At 39.2% G+C, this 26,494-nt stretch overlaps 4 protein-coding genes across 4 annotated transcripts; 1 reads left to right on the top strand and 3 right to left on the bottom strand.

The window, feature by feature from the left end:
* The first annotated feature begins 1,762 nt into the window (after positions 1-1,762).
* dbx2 (developing brain homeobox 2) lies at positions 1,763-6,913 on the top strand. Its single transcript, XM_062421524.1, has 4 exons — positions 1,763-2,006; positions 3,767-3,850; positions 5,622-5,776; positions 6,722-6,913. The coding sequence occupies exons 1-4, from the start codon at positions 1,763-1,765 to the stop codon at positions 6,911-6,913; spliced, it is 675 nt and encodes a 224-aa protein (XP_062277508.1).
* Positions 6,914-7,812: 899 nt separating this feature from the next.
* Positions 7,813-9,199, bottom strand: LOC133982469 (prolactin-like). Its single transcript, XM_062421522.1, has 5 exons — positions 9,190-9,199; positions 8,910-9,088; positions 8,715-8,816; positions 8,391-8,576; positions 7,813-8,022 (listed from the first exon to the last, which is right to left on the bottom strand). Exons 1-5 carry the CDS (start codon positions 9,197-9,199, stop codon positions 7,813-7,815), a joined length of 687 nt encoding a protein of 228 aa, XP_062277506.1.
* Positions 9,200-10,859: 1,660 nt separating this feature from the next.
* Positions 10,860-12,108, bottom strand: szl (sizzled). The gene is made up of 4 exons (XM_062421419.1): positions 11,828-12,108; positions 11,516-11,682; positions 11,276-11,368; positions 10,860-11,170 (listed from the first exon to the last, which is right to left on the bottom strand). Exons 1-4 carry the CDS (start codon positions 12,106-12,108, stop codon positions 10,860-10,862), a joined length of 852 nt encoding a protein of 283 aa, XP_062277403.1.
* A 1,526-nt stretch (positions 12,109-13,634) lies between these two features.
* mov10l1 (Mov10 like RNA helicase 1) lies at positions 13,635-25,912 on the bottom strand. The gene is made up of 22 exons (XM_062421521.1): positions 25,762-25,912; positions 25,362-25,474; positions 25,009-25,196; positions 24,761-24,901; positions 24,174-24,485; positions 23,786-23,983; positions 23,332-23,446; positions 22,719-22,896; positions 22,543-22,613; positions 22,345-22,436; positions 22,156-22,211; positions 20,915-21,096; positions 20,594-20,740; positions 19,736-19,857; positions 19,535-19,634; positions 19,055-19,201; positions 18,670-18,843; positions 18,296-18,445; positions 17,790-17,897; positions 16,842-16,982; positions 16,636-16,731; positions 13,635-13,760 (listed from the first exon to the last, which is right to left on the bottom strand). The coding sequence occupies exons 1-22, from the start codon at positions 25,859-25,861 to the stop codon at positions 13,635-13,637; spliced, it is 3,057 nt and encodes a 1,018-aa protein (XP_062277505.1). The 5' UTR covers positions 25,862-25,912.
* Positions 25,913-26,494: the final 582 nt, after the last annotated feature.

Here is a 26,494-nt window from a genome sequence, read left to right as displayed (position 1 = left end):
TCACACAAAACCTTGACCACAATCAGGATCCTTCCAAAGCATAAATAAATATAGTTAATAACACTAGAGAGCAATTTGGGATTCCCACCTGTTTTCTCTCAGTGTGTCAAAAAAACAAATGACTCTTGACCAAACAAAAAGACATGGGGGGCTATCTATATGCAGCATGTTAACACACATTCGCTACACAAAAGTAGATATCGCACACAGACTTGCTAACACTCATCATGTGACAGAGCGCTATGCCTTCTCCACCAGTCTGAGGAATAAAACCTCAAATTTGATTACAAGCAACCTTTGGCTCCCTGGCCATCACACAATAGGCCGAGCTGTCTGGGCCAATTTCCATGCTCAGCATGAGGTATCTACACGCGCGGACTGGAGCTCCCTGCCGCCCCCCACAAATCCCCTGACTAGTGTGGATATGCCTGTTTACTGTGCCTAAACTCTTGGTCTGTCGCCCCTCTTGTTGGTCTTTCTATTATGATGTTGAGGATCATTAGTTGCAGTGTGAAAGGTTACACAAGCCTCTCATTCGATGTGTTTACATCAAAACATCACTACATGCATGTGCGTGTGTGTTTGTGTGACCATTTTTATTTTACAGTTTCAACCTTCAAACATGCAGCATGACGTAAACTCTCCTACTGGAAAATGGAACTAAATAAAACATGTAGTGGTTGAGTCTCCTACTGCTGGGTTACTCTCTGCTGACCTAGAACTGAATCTTAGCAGGTCCTAAATCTTTGTGTAAATGTAAGTGTTTTGACTGACTGGTACACGCTAATGACCAAAACTAAACAAATAACAGGCAGGGCGATATCTTAAATCATTTATTCATTGTATATTGCAAATTCTATTCTATTTAAATATGTTTGGTCCATGACATGGTGTTTTTCTAAGTAATGGATTCCTGTCACTATTCTAGAGACACAATAATCATTTTACATTGTTCATTTGCCTTATTAACAAAGTGGTGTTTCATTTTATATATATATATATTTTTTTTAGCATATGTTTTAATTATTTCAAGTGATACTAAAGTAATTAAAGTATTTTATGAAGAACTATACATTATATTATTGTTATTCCCCCTCAATTCAAAAGGGACCAAAAGTTGTTTTGTTTTCCCCAAACTGCTCATTCATTCGGATGAGAAATATCTTGCATGTATATCACTTTGATATATCTTTTTCAACATATTTTTATTTACTTGACATATTTTAAATCATTTGTCAATCAATACTACATTCACACAGCAAAGTTTCTAAAATAAAACAGAAAAAAGCCCATTGCAAACAAACTGCTCAGGGGTTTGTATGCGGCACAATGAAGCTCTGAGGGAGGCTGGAGAAAAGAGAAAACTATTTACTACTGGGGAAGACTGTTTGGTGCATGTTAAACTTTGGCCAGCAGTTCATTGTCTCTGATGTCTATCATTTAATAGGCTAGTTGACATAATGAATGAGCCAGACCCACCTTCTGGCCCTCCAGAAAGGACCCCAGTCTTATCTGAATTGAGAAGCACATTAGAGCCTCTCAGCCAATCACGACACAGCTCTGTAGCAAAGTGCAGGCCCGAAAGAGGAAGAGCAGACAACTTTTGTTTTCCTCAGAGTTTAATGAAGTTGGCCTGGTCACTCAAGAAAGGATTAAAAGAGTTTTTAGTATCACTGAGCTGTGCCTACTGAAGAGGGAACTCAAGTGATCGGGTCACTGTGTGAACAGGATGGTCTCAGTTCATAGCTGCTCGAGGAGGAATATGGCTGGCTCTCCTCCTGCTTTACCAGGCTTCGGGAGCTCAGGAAAGAGTTTTCTTATTGACAATCTGCTGCAGTCACAGACATCTTCAGCTCGTCCAGAAGGGACAGCAGGTGGGCACATGAGACGAGCAACATGTGAACGTCCGAGGAGAACCTGGGGTCTTGAGCATGGAGCCTACCAAAGCCAGGCCCACGGTCCACAGCCGGTGAAAGACTTAGGGGGACCACTTCTGCCACACTCAGGTAAATGATTTTATAAAGACCAACTTTTCAAAGAAATAGTACATTTTCAGATTATGGCAAAAGTCTTAAGTGTATGAAGCTACAAATGTATACAATGACAGCATGTTCAGCTGCATTGCAGTATATTCTTCTTAAAAACATATATTTAATTTTTCTTTCCAACAATGTATACATTCAAGATATGTAATGATAAACACTCTCAATTTTCCTCTGTCGTTGTCATTATGCACAAGAAATAGTGTTTCCCTTAAACAACAAGAAAAAAAAAAGCAAAACATAGCAATATAAAATTAATGAAAGGGCCTGGATAAATGTCATGATTCAAAATAGTTATAATTAAAAGGATTTTCATGTTCATAAAGTGCAAGTGATGGTCTTAAAAATCGTAAAGATCATATGCATATATTGTCTTTAAGAAATATCACAATACATGCAGCGGTACTTGACTGACTGCCATAAATTAACAGATTTTTTTAAAAACTTGTGTAAAATAATTTAATCAAGAATGACTATTAATAATTGAACTGTCCATGCTTTGTTACTGCCAATATTTGATCCTAGCAAATATTATTGTGTGCTGCTAAAGTAAGGAAAACCCCATATTTTGCAGTTTACTTTTATAAATGAACCTGCTAAGCCCTATCAACACTGCATACATTAAATTAAGTAAGTCCCTATGAATAGATCTTACAGGCCCTCAAGAGGTAACTGCAGTCAAACATTGTACATATTTAGCAGGTTACATTTGTGGATGAACCTAACATAGCATATAGAAAAAGTCAACAGCAATAATACATTTACTTATAACTTACTTAGAACAATACTAAATACAATAGACACCAAGGCATAAAAAATCATGCAGAATCAATGCATACATAAGTAAATGGAAAAAATCAACAGGTCACATTGGTAAATTAACCTGATAATATATGTACATATTCATACGTATACAAGGTTGTCTGGAGCTGGACAAGGAACCCCTTAATCACTAGCAAAAAAGAAAATAATCTACAAAAAAATATACAGTAAATAATTAGTATAAGGAATCATGGGAAATGTTAAGAAGTAATTCATGATTCATTCCCATAACTTAAATTATTAATTATATTTTCAAATATATACTATATTTAATGTAGGTCTATGTAGACTGTTTAAATGGCTGATGGGGCAGTCTCCCTCACTTAAATAAGAAATTTGACAATTGGGGACTTTGAAATTTAACAAGAATTGAATGACATGTAAATTGAAATACTACAGAAAAATAGTAGAAAATACCACTTTATAACTTTTATAATTCATAACATACCAGATTCTCCCAGTCTTGATAGGCAACAACAATTTCAGGAAATATTTAGCAAATTTAAAGTAAAGCTAAATGTAATGATTTAGGTTTAAAATACAATAATGCAAACCTTAAAGTTGTGTGAAATTTCCATTCATGACATTCATTTTCGAACTGAATCAGTAAATAGATTATATCCCTTAGATATGTATGTATGTTTTCAAATATTTCTAATAAAATTATTTTTGGTTAAACATTAAATACCAAATAAACAGTTGAGGGTTCATCTGTGTATATCATTTAAAACCTAGTACTGTTGCAAAAATACAGATTGAAAAGGAAACATCACGGCAAATATTAGCAAGAGTACAAATTTCCTCAGAAGTTGGTTGTAATCCAGTTAACGCCATTGTGGATCATACCTATCATATCTGGCTATCACATGTCCATATCTCACTGCCCCTATCTCTCTGTGCAGGTGTGCTGAGTAGTGTTTTCCTGCGGAGCCCACAGTATCTGCTGGCATACTGTGGAGGGTCCAGCCCCCCTCCTGTCTTCTCCAGTGAGTGTTTTATGCCTCATCAGCAATGCCTCAGCTACTCTCTAAGCATTAGCAGCAGGGTCTCCCATGCTCTCCACAGCTAATTACTGATGCAATGCCAAAGAGCTAATTCTCCGCTCAACTCTGCTCAGCTCTATTCATAAGCATTCACGGCTGTTTAGGACGGGGAAGAGGGGTGGGTTGCAAGGCTTTTAAGACTCCCTGGGGCCCCCTATTTTGTAATTGCAAATACACACTTTTTCTAACGCAAATATGCAGAGCTAATAAACATCTTGTTTTCTGTCATATTAAGATTATAATTACCAGGTGTGGATTCTTAGTGCTGAGCAAGGCAGATCCTATCAAAGCTCAGCACTCCCTCAGCATATTAATATGTTTGGTTGTGAAAGTTTCAAGTTTATATTATATATTGCATCTGAATGCTTAAATTTTAGAATAAATGATGCTTTAAATATATCATTTACAACTTGTATTGGGTACTTCTACTATCTAGTACTCTAGTGGTTGTCTTATTTTGGCATTATCCCAAAGCAATTGGAAGTTATTAGTTGCTGCATCCTATGATGCCTGTCAAGAGTTGTTGAAAACAGCACAAATCAGAAAGCCCTCATCCCACAGGTCTCTTGAGTCTTCTTGGTAGGTTGACACTTTCCCACAGTGCCCAGCAACACAACAATGCCAAGCCTGGCCGTGACCAATTGGCACTTTCACTCCACCATCCACACGCGACCTCACTGCAATTTTTCACTGCAGCAATGAACTCTGCTAAGCACAAAAAACTCACCCAGTTCTCTGCAGAAGAGGGCTGGACCAGGAACATCCCCCTGCCATTGTGTGGCTAAAGAGCTTGGTTCACCGACCCCCCTCCTTTCTCCTGTCCTTCAACACTCATTCCTTCCCATTGGAGACCTCTTGACTAGGACATAAAGCATTCAATAAGAGTGACTTTTATAGACTTATTCGAGCTCATCTTCACATACAAACTGCCTTCATACCTGCAAGTGAAAAGATTTAGTGTTGGGCCACTGAGCCATCGAGTAATGGTATTTCCATTGAACAGCTCTATTGTTGGTATCCTGCAGGGCTCTATAGTTGGCCCACTAGGGTAGACACACACGTTGCCCAGGAATGACCTGGTAATCAGCTATTTAAGTGAAAGCCATTGAGTCCCAATAGAGAATTGAGAAGCATGTCCAAACCTGTTATGTGCTCCCTAGAGGTGGTCTATGTGCAGATTTGTCGTACAGATTAAAAAGGCAACGTTGAATGGATTGGATAAATTGTTCCACTTGACTTTTGTTGTGCATGCACCTGTGAGTGAAGCAGCGTGGGATTGCTCCTCACACTTCACCAAATCCTTTTGTTCTTCAGATGAAATGGCTTTCTATTCTCTTTAGTCACCCCCAGTTTGTTAAATTGGACAAATGGAAAGAAAAAAAAAGTTTGAAAGTGAGTGATAAAGAAAGTGCGACAAAAACAGGCATGATCTTTGGTTGAAAAGGTAGGAAATGTGGTATGGTTGGTAAAGTACATATTGATTGTGGACAGAATCTGATTTTGTGCTTTTGTGCCGCTATTTGTCTCCCCCTTCCTTGTTTTCAAACTAAACTACACTTAATTTTAGGATTGTAACAATTTGCACATGGGCCAGAGTGAAAATCAATCAAGATGCTAGCATAGTAGCATAGCATAGTGGATCATCACACCAACATCAATATATATTTCTTCAATAATTTTTCAGAGGGAGCAAATATCCGCATGTGGTCTGCAGATATAAGTCCTAAATCACGTAGAGGGATCCTTAGGAGGGCAGTGTTTTCCGAAGAACAAAGGAAGGAGCTGGAGAAAACTTTTAGAAGACAGAAGTACATCAGCAAGACAGACAGGAACAAGCTTGCAGCTGATCTCAGTCTCAAGGAGTCACAGGTAATTAAATATGAATTACTTAAGTTTTTGACTAAGTCATCTATGATCGTAAAAGGTTGTGTGTACTTTTGAGGAATATGGCAGTGAGAAATTAATAGCTTTAATAGCTTAATAGTAGCCAGGACTGCATAGTTAAGTAACAACCAAACTCTTCTCCTTCATCTGAAGGCCTTGTCAAAGAAACCAAACAGCCTAAATGTCAACCCATACAGTGATCAACAACTGACTATTCTGTGCCGCTTCTAGTATATCTTATTTATTATTTTAATTATATTCCCATATGATTATATGACTGAAAGTCTACAAAAAACCTAAACACTATCAACACTTAACAACACTACACAGCCACAGTACAGTACTGTAAACCTTGGTGCTTTGAGCTGGTTGCTAGCGTCAGCATGCTAATATGCTCATAATGACATTGCTGACTTGGTGATGGTAAGCAAGTATAACATAATACTATATTCACCAATATCACACATTAGCATAAACCACAAAGTAAAGCAGAGGCCAATGAGATTAGTTTTACATGTACTCAGTGATAAATTGTCAAGTATTTGAGAAGTAAAAAGATGACCTGAAGGTGGCTTTACAGGAAAAGTTATGGGATCCATAAAGCTATTACAATTCATCCTTAAACCTCTGTACCAAATTTCATGGCAATCAACCAAATAATTGTCAAGACATGTCCCTCAAAACCACAAATCTAACCTAATGGTGGCACTGGAGGAAAAGTCAAGTCAGTAGGCTTCATCCTCTATGGAACATGAAGGAGGTACAATATTTTATGGCAATCCGTCAAATAGCAGATATTTCCATCTGGACCACAGCAGTGGACTGACCAACGAACATTGCCATTCCTAGAACCACACTGCTAGTTTAGCTAAAAATTAACAAACTACACAGATTAACCAAAAATGCCTTTTCACTTTCCTGATGCTATAGGTCAAGATCTGGTTCCAGAACCGCAGAATGAAGTGGAGGAACTGTAAGGAGAAAGAGGTTCATAACACTCGCTCCCCGATGGATGAGCTCATGGCACGGGGTCTGGCTCAGGAGGAGGAAGAGCCATCACCGAATCATACTGATGCAAAGTCTGATAAATCACCACCACAGAAGAATGCCAGGGACACATGAGATGATGTAATGAATGGGAAGTTAAGCAGAGACTCTAACATCCACCAACAGCTTTAAAAAAGCTACAGGAGTGGGAGGGCATCAACAATGTGTCGATGGAATACTGTGAAGACTAACATTGATAATATTAACTTTTCTTTCAATGTATGTAACTGCTTTTTGCATCATAATTGTAATGAGGTTCAAGTGCTTAGTCAATCATCTTTTTGCATTTCACTGGCTTCAATAAGCAATTTCACGGTTATTACACTGACAAGGATTTCCAGGAAAGATTCCCACTCTACGTTTGTAATTTCAATTGCTTAAAGGGCAAATGAGTTGCTTCATTTATTGCATACATATCAGACTTTTCTTCTATCTTCCATGTTTTGGAAAGCTTTACATTAATACTCTGCTCATAATCCAAATCCTTTTTTAAATCAAATTGTACTGGGTATATTTTGTAAATAGTTTTTTTTAATGATCTTGAATGCATAGATCAACTGTAAATAAAGTGTTTAAATGAATGCTGACTTACACAATCTTACTATTAGGTCAGGTAGAACAAAACCATTTGCATGTTAATGAACGCCATTTTCCATTTCTTTAAATACAATGAATGAATGAACTGTACAATCCATTAAGAAGATGACCAAAAGAGATACTGCTTTACTTAATTTTTTATTTTTAACATTTTTTATGATTAGTGAAAAAGAAAAAGAAAATGTATTTTAATTACCTCTGGCAATTATATTCACACACAGAGACGCATGCAGTCCTCTACAGAAAATATATACATGAAATGCATTACAATGAATACAAGCACATGAAGTGTAGTTACATCAAATGAAAAACAAAAAGTTTGTTTTCTAATTTGCCAAAATTTTAAGATACTATATTAAACTGCTTTGCTATCATATTTAACAGTCCAGTTCAGGAAGAGTCGTGCATTTCAAAATACGGAGATAATTTTTGACTTTGTTGGAGTCTCTCCGGAAGCAGTAAAGGAGGTCATTATGGTCAATAGAGTTCAGTTCTCCTTGTTTGTAGAAGGAAAAGGCAGAGGAGGGGACCAGACTCTCAGAAGAGATGTAACCCACAGTGTTACCAAGCACTCCTAGTAGCATCATCTGAGGGGGACAGAATAAAATGTATCTAATTTCTTCAAGGAATGCACAAACACATATGATGTAAATGGCATAAATACAAACCTAAAATTAATACATAAACATTGTGAAAATTTGCTGTAATTCATTTTTATATTTCCTCCTAGTAAAAATTAAACATTGGCTAATTCGGCTCAGATTTTGCAGTGAATACAAAGTGAGAAATTCCAAATGCATTGCAAATACGCACACATTAAATATATCAATGCAGTTTTTTTTAATTTTATTCAGCTTTTTTTATTTCTTTAAATGACCATGAATACAAATTTGTATAAGATATAACTGCACACCACCAGCATCTACCAGCTCAGCATTCATAAGTGTACTCTTACCTTCTCTGCCATTTTTGCCACTCCATCCCTCAATTCATGTACCATATCACTAATCTCCATTGCCTTGTTGGAGCTGTAGTGGTTGAAATCTTGATTCTGATCCTGAGACATGCTTCGGTGGAGTTGTGTCAAGGGGTTACCCCAAGCTCCCAGCAGCCTTAGGATCACTTCTGTCAGTTCTTCTCGCTGCACATAAAAGAATAGATTAAAAAACTAATAATACTAGCTCCCAGAAGAAAAAAAAAGTTTCTGTCTTTACCTGTTAAACACTTATGTGCATGTATAGACACAACTGTATGTAATATTAACAAACTGAATACTTACCCCTAGTCTTTGTACATTTTCTTTGTCATCAGGTGTTTGTATGCCATGTGTGTGGCACTTTCGTTTTCCTATGATGTTCTTGCTGGGAAAGGAATATTGCTCCTGCATGGAAGACAAACGTATCATGTCAGTTGTGGACGAAGGGTGATGGATGGTGATGGATGATAAATGTCAAGCCAGAAAGAAAGGACTCACAAATTCAGAGTGAAGATCACTGGAGATCCCATGCATTCTGGAGGACTGTTGTATGACCCTGTCGAAGAGATCTGCCAGGGAAGGAACATGGCATCCAGTCTGCCCATAGGCACAGATGGGTGCTGAGCCAACTCTCATGTAAAGCTGCAGGTGCACCAGTGAAAGGACAGCAAACCAAACTGAGGAACATAACTTAAAGTCACTAAACATATTCTCACTTCATGAATACATAAAACTAAACTAAAATAAAAAAACTTTGTATTAAAATCTTTTATCTTACCCATTTCCATGGTTCCTGGTCTTGTGGTGGAGCAGCAGATGACTAGTAGAGTTCTTGTGACACCAGAGTTACTCTTGCAAGGGCTAACTTGTACAATGATGATGCTGCTGGTTTAGCAATTGATTTATAGCGGGGGGGAAAACGTGATTTTTCTCTTTGCCGGTCATGTGCTTCCTTTAGTTATTTGCTCAGCCAAGTGCAGACAAAACTAACCCAGGCAGAAAATGTACTACACACTGTAGACTGGCTTAGGCAATTAGTCTATTGGAGGTAATGACGCACATTTGCATATGGGATATAGAAAAACTTTATTGTTGTGAGTTGTTAGTCAAAATATTTTCTTTTAATTGTGATTTTTTTTTAAATCCACTACAAAAGCATATGCACTATCCAACTGTCCTCAATTAACCTTAGTTTGACCAGACCTATGTTTATAAAGTCCTGAATACAAAATATATTTCTCATGGTGTATTAGTTGATATAAATGTGATAAATTATGTTATTACACTAAATGGAAAAATGATTATGACTTCACTGCTGCAATCTGCAACTCAACTGTCCCCAAAAGAAAAAGATGTACCATAAAACAATCTCATACATAAGAAATGATTACAAATTGGTGGGGCAACTAATCATATCTAAATCACTTAGTCATTATCCATTTATTTCAAACTACAAGACAGCAAATCATCTGTTAAGAGCACAATATCAAAAATAAATACCATTGCAAACATTTATTGAATCAGCCTATTGTTCAACAACCCTAGCTAGTGAAAGTCTGTTCAGCCCGATAGTGAAAACAAGGCCATTCATATGTAAAGTGAGTGATTCATCTTCTCATTAGCCCTAAATAGCATGGTCAATACCACTGGCCATCTACTGTGAATAGAGTTGTGCGTCATTCTGAACAGTCTGACTTCTTACCCTAAAGCTACTTTTAACATTATGAAACAACCCATTTGTTAAAGACAATGCAAAGACTTATAAAGTGACGTTTTTAAAAAGAAAGAGTAAAAAGTCCTGTAGACATGTATGGTTTGTGTTTATATTTCATTATAAATGGTCTCATAAAATTGCATTGGGGAAAGGCATGGCAACCCAAGCCTACACTAATGGAGATGCAGAAGTCTTCTGCATCTCATCTGGTGTGACACCTTGTGGCGATATGAGTGATGAGAGAAAGAGCAAGATAAGGCCAACCCAAAAATTTCATTACGTGAGTTCAAGTCATTTGTCAAGCATCACAAATACCAATCAAGTATAATTTTATAGAATATTTTATTGTCATCTTCTGCCACACGACTTACAAAAAGATGTCATAAATACATCAATATTCTTATAGAAAATAGATTTACATTTATTAATACTATGTACATGTCCTAGTGCATTGTATTACTGTGTGCTGTAATAGCAGAGATGATAGGGCGAGCTGAAGGAAGCAAAGGGTATTGATGTCTGAGTCCAGCTCCATTCTTGTATTCATTTCTATTAAGCCTACTTTTGAAATTTCCATTAACACCCAAAGCCAAAAAACTCTCCATCTCAAAATTCCTGCTTGATTTTGTCTCAAATCTTGTGTGTCTCAAGTGTAGAATCATACAAGGTTCTTCTTATGCGATACTGCACTTTAAACACAAATTCAGAGCTCCAGTATTTAAATATAAGTCCATTTAACATCTATGATGCTTCCACTTGCGAGTGGCCACAGCAATATTTGCATCTTTTTTGTGCCAAGGGAAGAGTCGGGTGAGAGCAAGGGAGCCATCAAGCTGCACAGAACCAGTCAGTACATAAAGCTGTGCTCGTCCAGGGCGCACAAGGGCATCAGCACAGCGAAGGTTGATGAGGAGCCACTGTTGGAGGAGGTGCTGGGTGTCATAAGGCAGCAGAGGCCCCTGGCGGATAAATTCAACCCGGCCCTCAACCTCAAATTCTGGCTCTCCCATAGGCAGGCGACGACGATGAAGTTTGGCGGTCACAGCTGTAGAAAAGAGAAAAAAAAGAAATGAATCATTTGGCTTGGAAAATTAAACACAACCATGACTTGTAAGTACCATAGCTTTTAGAAAACAAATCTGAATCTTACCAAAGTCATGCTGGCAAAAAGCATCCAGGACTGTTTTCATTGCAGGAGCCTCTTCCATAGAAGGACAGTTTTGGCAGGCAGGTTTGGGCAAGTCTGTCATAAAAATTAAACAGTTTAATTTAACTGCAGGGTATATTCAGTAATTATAGTAAACCAAAAACAGAAACCACATGGTAGTTTTTTCTGGCATTGGGATGACAGACTAAAATAGCATTCAAATAATTAGGCTGTGGTTCTAACCTTTGGCAAAGTGGCTGAATTTTGCAAGGGGTGAAAGGCACATGTCTTCTTCAGCAGGGAAGCGGTCACAGTCAAGTGCCTCAGGCCACGGGTGACCCTGGCAGGCCAGCACCGGAGCACAGCTGTCCCTCACTGCCACACACAGACTACGGCAGGGCTGAATAAAACTGAAAGAAAGAAAGTCAAAATGTTACACAATGAATACAAAGTTACTGTAAGACTGAGAAAGAGTTTAAACCATAAAGGGATTTTTGTTTTACAAAGAAAAAACAAAGACAGTAAAAAAGAACAAGAAATATAAAATAGACTTACGTGTCAAGACAGACAGGAGCAATGAGGGAGCAGAGGAAGGCCTGGGCCTGGGGGTGGCAGCCTGTCTGCAACAGGGGTCTCCAGTCCTCTGAGCGTGGCACCACCTCGCCTTCAAGGTTACTGTGGCCCAAAAAATTGGGCAGTCTCATTTCAGAATATCCAACATCTTTGCACACCTTCATTTGGTTAGGGATTGTGACACAACGGGTGGATTGACCCATGTCAAATGCCATTAAAGGACATGCCACAGACAGGAGAGCCAAAGTGAAGATCACAGCCATTATGAAGTTTCGCAAAAATCTAGAGTCCACGTGGTAGATAGATGAGCTCTTACTGGGGTTGCTTGTTCTCTGCTGTCCTTGACTGGCTTTGCAACTGCTGCTGCTTGCTTTTTATACAGCAAGGTCAGCCAGCCCCATCAGTCTGAATGTCTGTTATCAACTACCTATCAAAGACGCAGAGACGATGTGTTTGGAGACAACGGCTTGTTTTGTGATGACTGCAGACAGAGGGGGGGCAGTAAGAAGATTGAGGGTGTGTGTGAGGGGGAGTTGGGAGAGGGGACAATGGGCAATCACAAGCCACCTTTCACTGAGTGAAGCCCACTCACACAAGGTTGAATATTCTTAATTTGCTTTCATAGTATATTGAAATTCCAAATTGAACATTTCTTTGAAAAGGATGAAAAACTGATTCTAGGTGCAGAAGGTGTACATGACTACTTGGCATGCAACTTTGTGGTCTTTGCAGTCTGCAATAGTGAATCAATCAACTCAAAAAGTGAATATTTTAATTTTCAGTTTTGTTCACTTCCTTTACTACATCTTCTTTGAACTTGTGCTTTAAAAACAATAAATGAAAAGTAAAATGATGAGAGGCACAGGAAGCTGATGTTAACAAACTGTATCACTGAAGTTCCTTCAAAATGAAATAAAGAAAACTGAGGTTTTTGTAGACAGACATGCAGTCTCCTTCATATTGCTAGTCTCTTTCATGTGTCCCTGCTTCCTAATTGGAGGGTTTCATCGGCAGAGCCTCCAGTTCTCATTAGTGAAGCCTTGTCTCTTCTGGTTCACCTGGCTTTGATCTGCCAATAACACAAACTCAAATCTAAATGCAAAATACTATAAGCCCACCTCTGTTGCTTTTCTGTTTGATGCAGCAGCAGCAAAGAACACTCAGCATCACCAGTTACTGTATATGGTACTCACATGAAAACAGCAGCATCTGTATTATACAGAGTTCATGCATGTTCAGTGTGATGCTGCAGCCGGAGACTTTATCCTATCCAAAGGACATACACATACATTTTCATCTGATCAGGATGCTTCATTTGAACTGAAAAAAAATAAAAATATTTGTAGGAATGAATGTTTCGTTTAAATATTTATTGCTACAAATAACCAGAGCAACATGCAAATTCTGTCGTCAGACAGACACAGTAAGTCACAACATGCCAACATCCCTTTCAAGAGACCAGAGATCTCGTCCTGAGATGCAGACTGGTGGCACAGACACAAGTGCTAATTTGTCTCATTCTCTCCGTCTCGTGTGCTTAAGCCTCTTAATCCAACAATAGGACTACATTACAGAATAATCGTATTTGTTTGGATGTCGTCTGTCTCCAGATTTAGATGTGTATCTGGGACCGATGCCTCTGGGCCTTTTCTGGACTTTCTCTCATGAATCAGAGGTCTCTATCCTAGCCAGCCTGTGATGGTCACTGTAGCTTCAGACATGCCAAAGTAAAGTCCATTCTGACTGGCTTTACTCCTATTTCTGTGTCCAGCCCTGCCTCCAGCAAGGACTACACTCCTGCAGCCAGCCAAAGTCCTCCATCGGCCCCAGCGTAGCCAACTTTTACAGCCTGATCTGATGAGTGGAGGCTGGTTCCAGTGTGGGTAGACGAGTACACCCTGTAAGAGGGGACTAACTGGGCAATTAGAGTCACAGACCAATTTGGGAGAACAATAGGTCCACATATTTAACAAGCTCCCCCTGCCGGTAGCCCAGCAGGGGTCTGTTGTTGGGCCTAATGGCTGCCCTGTAGACACTGTGTCTGTCTTGGTAATGTGTTGCCTACCCCTGCCTCAGTTAATGTGGAGGTGATAGTGTATGAGCTGAATGGTTGGGCACCTGTCTGTCAAACAGACCAGTAGACAACACAGGCAAAATAAAATTGGCTTTTAAAAAAAGGAAGATGAAAATCTTTAAAAAACAGATTAATAAATGTTCAACCCAACTCAACTCTTTTGTTGTACAGTCGACCAAAACATGGCTTGATATTCTTTTAATTGACTTTGCTTCTAATGCACGCAATCATGTTAAAATTAACAATGAAGTTTGTTTAGGTGAAATATCTGTGCTTAAATGGAAAACCCACCCTAAAATAACTAATTTTGTTATGTTTAAAATATAGTCAGTGGTGGAAGAAGTACTCAGATTCTTTACTTGAGTAAAAGTACCTATACAACGATGTAAAAATACTTAAGTATAAGTCATGCATGAAAAATCCTACTAGTATCCTACTAGTAAATAGTAGTACATAAATATTAGCAGACAAATGTACTTCAAGTACATTAACTTATTTATTTCATTCCTCTGACTGAAATATTATTATATATGACATCACTGGATTATTAATACTGATGCCTCCGTGTGTAAGCACACTGCTTTTTAAAGATGTCAAAAAGCAGAAAAGATTGGGAACCACTGGTTTCAATGTGTTGTATTTTAAAAGCCTGATATATTAAATGTTAAACCCTCATTGGAACAGGAACTAAAGCTGACCAATAAATGCAGTGTAGAAGGAAGTACAATATTTGATTCTAAATTGTAGTGGAGTGGAAGCATAAAGCAGCATAAAACTATTCAAGTAAAAGTACCTCAAAATTGTATTTTAGAACACTACTTGAGTAAATGTGTTTAGTTACCTTCCACCACTGAAAATAGCACACATTGTGTTGTTATACATGTTGCTTTGGTTAGGTTCTGGTTTTTCCCTCGTCTTGTACGGTGTCATGTGCATCTTCATGTTAATATCTTATATTTGACTATAAATGAAATAAAAATAATATAGAACAGGTCAGCATTTACTTGTGATAAAAAAAATCCTTTTTAGCTGAACAGCAGAAATGGTGAACTATATTAAGTAATCATTTGGAGACAAACCTCAGTGCTGCGTCCATAAAACTGAGAATGACTAAACTAATTTTAACAGCACACCGTGGTAATGTAACTGGGATATGAGGGTGATTTCTGGTTATTCTGAGAAGGGTCAGGCATTATGTCATCTGGCCAACTTTAAAATATGTCACCTGAAGACATCATGAAATCAAATCTCCAATATCCAGTTGGGGAAGATGTCAGTTTGTAGTAGATTGTCCATTATAAGCATAATGTGAATTTGAGTTGATGTTCCCTTTACACTACAGTCTCCACTGGCAGAGTGGGACAGCAGAACAAACACCTGAGACATACATCAAAGACAGAGGCGTGCTTGGGAAGAAAAGGAGGGGGGAATGGGTGTTTGAGATGGGCTCCCTTGTAGCACAGTACACTTAGATAAAAGCTGTCTCCTCCCTGCACGTAAGAGACTCATTAACTTAAGAGATTGAACCCCCATTTGCCCCCCACCCTCCATCCTGCTGGGCTCCAGTGGGACTGACAGTCCCTGCACAGACTGTCAGTAGCACTCAATTGTCACATCCAGTCTCCGAGCCTTGCAGGCAGACGTTGCCACGCCGAGGTGTGCAGACAACTCTCCCTGGAAAGTGCAGACAACTGTGGTTCCACTAAGTATGCTAAACCAAGTAAACAATCTCTACAACATGCTTAAAATTACAAGGTTGTCTGTCTTGCATCTAATTTCGCCTTCTCAACAAAGAGTTGATACTAAAGCACTGAAAGCTTCTGCGATTAAATTTAGGCCGATGCCATTCAAATCATTTTTGATGCATCATTGTGCAGCTTTGGCAGAAACGACTGACGCAATTCACAATGATAAACCCAGAATCTGTAACAGTTTAATTGAAAATCTTATGCACAGTCAAGCACATCAGCATAATAAACACAGAACAAAGAAATAATTGTGCAGTGTACAGTAGCGTCATCTTGGTTTCAACCCCCGAGTGGAAGTGCATTTGGCTCTAACAGAAACAAAAAAATTCTGTTTTCAAACCAATTCAGTCAACAATGATTAGGGCTGCTACAGCTCACCTGTGGGCATAAAAGAGTAGAAGAGTTAGGTTCATAATTTGCCAAACCCAATTTAAACTGAAGCTGTTGTTGTGCTTAGTAGTCATTTTAATATCATTGAGTGTGCCAGATATGTGGAGCTCACTGTATTGAACAGTCCAGTCCAAAATACATACATAGAAAGCATCCTAAATAACATTATTAGACTGAATGCTGCAAACAAACTAATCAAAGCACACATATTTTATATTGTGAATACTTGTCTTAGAAATTTCTTCACATTTCTCGAAAATCAAAACAACCTGAATCATGTAGATTAACTTTAACAAATGTTACAAATTTAACAAAAGTATGTTGAAAGTTGGTATTTGTACTGTTATCCATCTACTCTACTGATACATCTTCTTTTCAATGCAAATTACTTGAATAATATGGGTCTTAAGTGTCAGTACCCTTTGGTATTTACAGAACGGTGGTTCAACAACACTGCTGAGGCATACTGTACTTTTTTTACCCATAGAAATATTTGATTTGTTTTGTCTCCTGTGACTGCAATGATAATCCTAAGTATCTGTTTTGAATGAAGAAAACATGATGGGCAATTAGTTTACGTACACGTGAGAGTCTCTTAGGGAAGGAGGGGGGTCGCAGCCCACATATGCCCCGTTGATGTAGCAGTACTGCAGTAAAGCCCTGAAGCATGGGTCCTTGAGAGATATGAAGACATTTAAAGTACACAATACATGTATAATTAAATAGTATCAACACAATCAAATATTTTATAATATATATGATAAAGCTTTCATGTTTCACTCACCCTGATGAGAATGTGGGGGTTTCCAACAATTAATAACATGGCTTTAGGGCGGGTGACGGCAACGTTGAAGCGTTTGGGGTTAGCCAGAAAGCCAATCACACTCTGCAAATCATCACTCTGTACCAATTCATTAGAACGCACCTACGTTATGAGAAAATTAAAATAGAGCAATTTCCACATTAGGGGATAAACTGTGAGAGGGCATAGTTCTCCCCCCCCCCCCCCCCCCATTTAAAATGGACGGCTTTATCTGATAGTTTTTGGGATATTTTCAGTTAGAACATTAATGTGATATTTGATTGTAGTGATTGATTGTTGAAGTGTTGTTTGTTAAGTCGCTAATTTTCTCAAGCATATTGTATTCAAAGGCAGAATCGATCTGTAATTGACGCAACATATGGACATCGATAATACTGAAAATGTGCAATAAGAAACATATTTTGAAGGGACATTAGCACAAAATAAACAGATATTTTAAGCCCTCTGCACCATTTGTGTTCTTAGTATTTCTGAGATTATTCTTCTCCTGCCTTGCAAGTAACTGGATTTCAGAAAGAAAGACTGCGACTAAACTCAATAGATACCTTCAACGTTTCATGTCTCACTCAAAAAAATACATAAATTAATAACTGACTACATGGAGGCACTGACAGATAGATTTCAAATTATGGTCAGTAACCTCTGAACCATTCCATAAAGTATGTTCTTCCTAAATTCATTGTATCATAACAAATGTTTATTGGTTTTGCAAGCCAAAAACTTATTACCCACACTTTTTGTCCAAATAGTTTTCAAAGCCTACCAAATAAATCTTCCCCACATTTGGTACATGATCTGAGCTTCATTTGAGTAGATGTCATTTAATATCAAACAATGGCCCTGTTATTTATAAAGGCATCGCATTCTGATGTCTGCTACTTCTATTACCCAAATTCAGATTTTGCCTACCGTAGAGATGATGATGACCAGGAATTCTTGTCCTTGGAACTCTTCCACAGACCCCACTTTGATGTCAGACAAGCCTACCTTACCCAGCAGTACACGAATCTTCTCACTCTGGAGAGACATAAAAAAATAAAACACTTTTTGGATTACAGAATGTATAGCACCACTTAATACATTAAAACAATACATATTTAATCTCTCACATATAGATTCATACAAACAAGCCTTTTAAAGGGTAATTCTGGTATTTTTCAACCTGGACTCTATTTTCCCATCAATGTCGCCGGGATCCCACTGGATGCGCCTGCGTAGCATTGTGGCTCCAATGATAGGAAAAAAGGGTCCAGGTTGAAAAATACCAGAATTGCCCTTTAAGCTTGAGGTTGGATGTGGAGTGACACAAATAGCTTTTTTCCCCTGACTCATGCAACTTATTCTTATGCACCTCTAATATAAGACTGCACATCAAACTCCATATTTTCAACAGATTGCGGTCTGTGTAGTCTTACTTGTTTTTTGTAGGGGGCAATGATGCCGATGTCAGAGACGTCCACAGGGTTGTAGAGCTTTTTGGCCAGCTGGCAGCAGTAAAGCATTACCTGCACAGCCTCCACTGGGTTGAACCATGATGGGTTTTTACCTTCCCTCATTTCTGTGCCCTAAAGCAGAGCAAAATCAGTGAAAAGAATGCAGGAGCTAAATATCCCAAAAAACTGAAGTGACATTGAAGCCAAACAAGGATTTATAAGGATTAGATTGTAGAGACATACCAAATTTTAAAAAAAACAACTAGTAACACAATATAGATCGACAAACTCTGTTACAGAATAGGACTCATACTCGCTTTGCAAGACCAAAGCCATATTTTTGTAAGACCCCTCACCCTGACACCATGAAAAAGGAGGGGGAAGCCTCTTTTGGGCAGGTTTTTCCACTGGCAGAGGGAGTCCACTACAGCCCTGGGGGCTTTAAAACACAGTTCCCCCTGGTAGAAGAGCTTGGAGGGCAGTGTAAGCAAGGCCTCATGTGAACGGTAGTTGTAGATCAGCTTAGTCACCTGTAGTAGATAAAAACAAATTACTGATATTATATAATATAATTACTGATCAAACTAGTAAGAAAAACAGCACTAAAAATAAATAATTATATTAAAGTACCGTATATCTAAATTAAAGATATGTAAATATGCATGTAAATATTTATTCTTGATTCCTAATGACACTTTATATTGGCTATAAACACATGTGATTTGTAAACAGTGCACCGACCAGCTTAGGGTTGTATCCCCACTCATGCCTGGAGTACAGTGGGTTGGCCATAAGCCTCTCCAACAAAGACACCCCCAAGCCAAAGGCAGTGGCTATCTTGGACTTCACTACTGGACCCAATTGACAGGGGTCTCCGGCCAACACTATCTAAGCAAGCAAGTAAAAAAAAGTTGTAATCAATAGGAGTCATTTTTTGTTTTAACAAATATTCACCTGCAAAAGCATATAACATATTTCTTATGAAGAGTTGTTTAGAAAAAACAAGCACACAGAATGAAGACAGAAAAAATGTAGATATGGCTCAACTTTAGCTGAAGAAAATAACAAAAGACAGTTAGCGGATGTTGTATCCACAATGGAAACATGACTAATAACAGGACAACCACTAACAGGATTTGACATGATTTCTTAACACCACATAAGACAGAGGCACTAGCTTTCCATGGTTTGCATGACGGTAGTGTGTATAACTGAACTGACCTGCCCATCTCTCTCTGACACAAGGCTTATGGGGATCCGGGACTCTGGCTCTGTGGCCTGGCCTGCTTCATCCAGGAACAGATGGGTAAAATGTCCCACTCTAAGGAAAAACAAGCGAATAGTTCACAAACTGGGTCTGAAGTGGGAGAAAGATGAAGAAAAAAGTGTTGACCCCCATCCTGACTACAGCCCAGGACTTACTGTAGTCCTAAATTATAGAACATGCCAGCGCTGGAGCAGGTGCTGACAACAATCCTGTGAAAAGAGGCATGACGAATGTCCTCTCCAGCCCTCGAATACGGTCTCAGTACTTCTGGAATGAACTATAGAAAAGAAAAAGACATCACAAGTCACATCAACATGGCATGTACATTTTAGATGATGAAACGTGCTAAAAGTGGATGCAGACAACGCATGTTATAACAACAACGTCTATTATTTAGCTTATCGCCCAACCTGGTGGCGATGGCAGCTGTACAGACCTTACTCTACACAGGAGCATGCATATCATCCCTTTGATCATACATAAGGCAGCGTTCAGACCAAATCAGGCAATGCAGCAGGTTCTGTGGGGGTGTGGGTGTTTCACTACATGACCCATTTGTGTGACGTAACTGAGCGTAGAGCAAATATAGAAATGCCGAGTTGCAGCCCAATACAATGCCACGTGAGTGCATGGCGATTTATGTCTTTGTACTCCCTCATGGCAAGGTTGTACAGTTCTGTAAAAGGCATCATGACATCCCTTCCACCTTCACAGTTCCTTGATAAACTGCAGAATGCTACAATGCTACATGGTAAACAAGGCATTTCTTCCCGTTGGCGTCTTCGTTCTATCATATTGCGTTCCGGCAAAAGTTGAGCCTGGTTCTTTTTTACACAGCTGAGATTGGGTCTACCCTCAGCCCCAACCTCTGCAATGCAAACAAACTACCTCTATTCAAATGAATAGGATGACTGCCGTTTTTCACACATTGTCAGATCTGGTCTGAACGCAGCCTAAGTCTGCAGCCATAAAAATTGACCAGTAAATGATTTTTTCATGATGGTTTGCATTACCTCTTCCTGCCTACAAGATGCGTTGACACGGGCCAAACTTGCAGCATGCAGGAAGCCGCTGTGATGTAGACGGATGCAGATGAGGTCAGCAGCACTGTTGGAAGGAGTGCATACAAGTACCCGACTACTGGGCAAAAAGTGGTACACCTGTAGGTGGAGAGACTTTATGAAGTTACGGGTATGTACACATTATAGCAGATGATTGACAATGCTGATTCGTTGGATTCTATGGACAACAGTGTTTTCACATATGCTACAAAGTGAGACCTGCATTTTTAATGGACTTGGACTACATTTGTGAGCATTTGTGTTTGTGAACACCTGCAGTATAGCCTCTATAAGAGTGATGGTTTTTCCAGTGCCTGGGGGTCCAAATAGAACATAAGGGGTGGGTCGGCTCTCTCCAGCCAAAATCCTCTTCACTGCCTCTCTCTGAGGGGGGTTGAGGTTGGGGTTAAAGAAGTGGCCAGGGCTGGGGATGGGTTTGGATGGTAGCCCACCATCTAAACGTGATTACACACATCAGTGATGCCCTTCATCTTATCTAGTATGCACTAGAGATGTTTGCAAACAAGCCCCGAATCAAATATAGATACCTTTCGTCTGTGTTGCCTTTGACTTCATGTCAACAGAAATGTTCAACACCTTTCCATTTTCCATGTCTGGATTCTGGTGTTTAGATACAATTAGACTCAAAAATCAAACATGTTTTAATTGTGTTTTTATGCTTCCAATTTTTTCACCTCTGTGTCCACCATCGTTTGGTTTTGGTCTGCCTCCTCCATCCACTTTCCTGTCCACTGAGGAGTCTGTGAAGTCACTCTAGAGGGGAAAAGAACTACCCAACAACATGAAAATTAATTTGAGTTGAATAATTTAAGTCTGACAGAAAGACTTTTGAAATTCCCACCACAAAAGCTTGTCTGACATTCTCCAATATCAATAAAAACAAAAGTGTAATTCTCTTAAGAAAAAGTAAGCCAAGACCGATAAACTAGAATCTTCTATTAAATATTCTATTATGTGATTTTGTCTATTCAACAATACAATGTCATTTTGCTTGCAAAAATTATTCTTAGCACATGTAAAGGCGGATAATCCTGGAAATTGAGATACTGAAATCATCCCTTAAGGCAAATTCTATTTTTTTCTTCTCCTCAGTGTGAGAAACAAAAAGGTTGTGGAAAAGATAGAGAACACCACCATCTAGAGTCGATTTTGTGGCACTGTCACTTTGTGTGCACCCACTCAAGGATGGTCTTTCAATGTAGTACTTCACTTCACTGCTGAACAATAGACAGCCACAGAGTATGTTCCTAGATTGATCTAGCTATATTCAGATACCCAAAACGAAGCTTATGACTATGTTTTTGCCATGTCCCAAAATTAAATAGTTGATTTGTTTAGTAAAATTCAATAACACAATTATTTCATTTTAATATTATTTTGTAGCACAATCTATGTGACAAATTCTTAATTAACTTGATCATGACTCTGCAGTGAAACATGGCAGGAAACATGCTCTGAAGACTCAAAGCAATCACAGTAAAATCTTCACTTACTCTCCCCAAACTGTTTCGTCTGGTCAAGTCCGTGGTGACACCGCCTCATGGTCAACCTGGTAATGGAAGCAGTCAAAAAAAACATTACTAGAAAAGTTAATCAGAAAAACTATGACTGATGACATACTGGTGAAATATAAATGTAAATCAATGTAAGATTATATTAAGACTGACTCTCCCCTTTCTCACCTGTTGAAAGAGAATTCAACATCAAGTGGCTCTCCAACATAGCTACGCTGAAACTCTGAGTTCACTCTCAAACTCACATTCTCATCATTTATCTGTAGTGTCAAAACAGAGCATTAGATTACATATAGATTTAAACATTATTTATGTTTGATAATGCAGAACATAAAAGATGTTTCAGAGTACCAAATATCTCCCTACCTCTGTGACATAACTAATGTACTCCATTACCATACCGTCACGCCGTGGTTTCTTCAATACTATTCTGTCACCTGTAGAGCAAGTGAGTGGGTCAAGAGCCTTGTTGTGTTGCATGAAAAACTCATGAACTTTTGCATTAGTTCAGCAATGAAGAAGGAAAACACAGGCCTCCACACCTATATTGAGATTGGGTCTACCCTCAGCCAAGCCAAGGACCTCTAGGTGCAGGTAGACAGCTCCTTTTTTTAAAATTGCCCCATTGATTGTGAATTCTTTCAGTTCCCACTCTACATGCAGCTCTTCCAACCATAGGAGGGCTGAAAATCGTAAATGTGTGTTGGATTGTGACAGCACCTGGGGGAAAAACAGCAGGAGACAGAAAATGTGATATTTCAATTGATCCCTGAAGGCAATTTCTATTTTTTGTTTTTTTTCTTTCAACGCACCAGGGGAACACAAAGGATGAGGTAAGACACAGAACAGCAAAACCTGGAGCCAATTCAATGGCAATCTGTGTACTTCATCTTAAGATCTTTCCATATGGTACCTCACTTTGCTGGTGAAAATTGAAAAGCCCAAAAGTTTTCTCCTTTATGGAATCTACAAATTTGTTTGGCAAATCAGGAAATCATATTTATAGTAAATAAATAAATAATGGTAGATTCCATTAGATACCACAGTGCCCTAATAAGCCACTAATCAACACATTTATTGTACAAGCTGCCCAAATCCATACTTTTGTTAAACAACTCTACTTAATCACTGAAACTTCATCATGGGCATTCTCACCTCTCCTAGGCATGGCTGCACAACCAGCACATCATTATTTGCCTGTACACAGTCTCTTAGGGCCTGAGGCACTGGGTAGGTAGGTAAGAAGCTTGGCAGTCGCCGCTTAGTAAGCCTGGAGGAGGGAAAGTTAATCTCAAACAAGAGGTGACACAAATTATTCATTCTGTATAAATACTTGCCTTTGTTTTAGACAGCAAAACAATAATCGCCCACATAAATCCCACTAGGTCAACAAACAACGCCTTATTTATAGAAGGTTTAGCAAAAACAATGCAACCAACTTGGTTAAGTTATGTCATGGATCATCTGTTAATTATACAAATGGAAAACAAAAATAGATCATGATTTCATTATCTGACTTAAAGTTAAACTGCAACAGTAGATAGATAAGCAATGCATTTTGATTTCACTGCTCTTCCTCAGGGAGCAATGTAATTGCATGTTTTGATACCTAGGTGCATCTTTTGGAGCAGAGACAGTGATCACATGACCAGGCGTTGTTGAGACCGGCCTGGCATCACTGGGACTGTAAGGAACAGATGGCTGCAGCAGGTTCTCTTCTTCACTACCCACTGTGACCTCCAGGCGCCTCCCAATGACGAAACTGGAGAAGTGCAGCAGCAGCAGCTCGGCACAGCTTCCCAGGCTCCTGAGCAATTTCCCACACATGGAATTTAGCAGCACAGACAACTTACTAACAAGAACCTCACAGAAACACCTAAGTAGAGCTAATTTTGTATAGCACAGCAACATGCCAAGATAGAGGAGAAGCCGAAAACGTTCCATTTGTTATTGTTATTTATACTATTGTCACAACACTAGTTTTAAAAATAACTCACTTTGCTTGACAGCCAACTACTATAGATAGCCTCTCTCCTGGTTGAATATCCAACTCAATGTGTTCTCTTCTCAGACCAGGGGAATGGAGAGTGTCCTTCAGTACTTTTCCATTTTTTTTGTCTACCTCTTTTGTAGCGCTGACTTGTTTTTCTGAAGGCTCAAGAGCAGACTCAGACACTGACACTTGCAAAGGCTGTTGTTTCTGTCTCAGTGATGTAGACCCTTTGACAGTAACAAGGGTGAACTGTTCTTCTGAGTCCCAGTTAGCAAAGTCACAGAATTTCAGCCTGTGAGTCTCTGAACCTCTATTCCTGTTTAGAAAGAACAATGAGGATTATATAGTGCAGTAAGTTCAACCAGATGGCAAGAAGTATTTTTTCTGTGATAACGTATTTGGCCCCTTGTTTTCTCTCTGATTTAAGGTACAAGAAGACCAGTGGCTTTAATGAAGGTTGCAAAGAATAATGTCCAATTCTCATCAAAACTATACATATAATTTACAGAAATGTGTGGCTAATTATACTAGTGCTTTCATCTACTCTTACACTAGGAATGTGAAAATTGTTGTGCTTCTTTGATCACTCACTGTATCCACAGCACCAGCTCTCGTCTTTCCCCAATCATCACATCCCCAAACTGGCCATAGTCTGTTATATCAACTCCCCCTTTGTTTTCAAGCAGGTTCTGGAGATCAGCCGCTGGTAGATGTGTAGCAGCAAAATTCATACTGCATCAAGAATAACAAGAACAAAGATTAAATTACTAATATCCATCAATTCATTCATATTTTCACATTACTTCTGCCAAAGATACAAGTTTAAAAACTCTGGTTACCCTTGAAGGCAGGGTGCCATGCACAGGGCCCTCCAACTGTAGAAGGACTGACTGCTCTCCACCATTACCAGGTTGACCAGGTGCCCTGGCAAAGGCCGGTAGTGGGCAGGCAGCAGCAGAGAGTCCAGGCTGAAGAACACACTGTCTGCCACCACACCACTGTTACCATACATGCTGGTCACACACACCTAGAGAAAGGGGATCATTCAAAGGAGGGCAGAGGAATCAGAGCAGGCATTAGACTTATATCTAAACAAGGTTTTAAGGAAACCATGTCATTAATGTACCAAGAGGAATTTAATAAATGATTGTGTATATTCTGTAAAGCCTAAAACTTTCAAGCATGCAGTTACCTGGTCTAGGCGGCAATAACGTAAAGGGGCCACCGAATGAGCCTGGGTGGTCCACTGAGTAGGATTGATAAAATATTTTGCTTGGACCCAGTCTCCTTTCATTGGCTCGTAACCTAACAGACAGGATAGAAAATACATAAGTGTGCCAATGGGCAGGGAACACATCAGCCTTCAGCCAACTGCTAATAAATGTTGGTGTGGCTGCAAGTCTGTGTAATCTACTCTCAGTTTGAGAGCTCAACAAACTTGAATTATAAAAACATGGGTGGCTGTTAAATCAGTCACAGGATTCTGGCCATTTCAAAGGCCACTGTAAGTGGAGACAACAGAGTTGATGCAAAGCATCATGGGGCTAAGAGGCTCACAAATTTAGTGTGTGAAGTACAGTGGGCAACAATACCTTCCCAGAGACTGTAGCGTGGGAAGTAAGTGGTCTGGTTAATGTGGCCACCATCTCCATCAAATGATGTGACTGTGCCAATGAGAGGCCGCAGCTGCATACTGTCAGCTTCTGGGGAAGTGCATCCTCCGTCCTCCCAAGCATCAGCACTTTTCTCCACCTAAAAGACAGAATTAAATAGTGTATTTCCAAACAAAGCTCATCATGATGACCTTATTTTCCTAATTGAACCAATGTAAGATGATGGAAAATAAACTTAGACTTTGGTTTAATTTAAATAAAGGGCCTACCAGCGTCTACTCAAACTTTCAAATGTTAGAGGTTCAGTCCATCATTTGATAAAGAGGAGGCACACATGAAAAATGCATTGTCTGTATGTTTTATTTTACCATATCCAAAAAACCCAACTGAACTGAAGTTGAGAAAATGTAACTTGTTCAGTGTTTGCAGGTTTACACTGGATGACACACAGGATTCTCACCCTTAAAGCTTTCCAACCCCCCTGGGCACCATGTCGTACTGCTATGCAGTTCACCAGGTCCCCTTCTTTCAGTGGCATCCCCCCCAACACCTCTCCACTAGTGAAGTAGACTGCTTTGTCTATCAAGCCATAGTCCAGGCACAGCTGGGTTACCACACCACCCCGAATGTGGCGAATGTCCTCCATGCCTGACCAGAAAAGTGAAATATGGAGCAAACATGACAGGACAATGTATCTTCTTATCAGTGTTAA

This window comes from Scomber scombrus, chromosome 6 (genome assembly GCF_963691925.1).
Source record: "Scomber scombrus chromosome 6, fScoSco1.1, whole genome shotgun sequence".
Classification (NCBI taxonomy): domain Eukaryota; kingdom Metazoa; phylum Chordata; class Actinopteri; order Scombriformes; family Scombridae; genus Scomber; species Scomber scombrus.
This window is presented reverse-complemented; position numbering and strand designations above follow the sequence as displayed.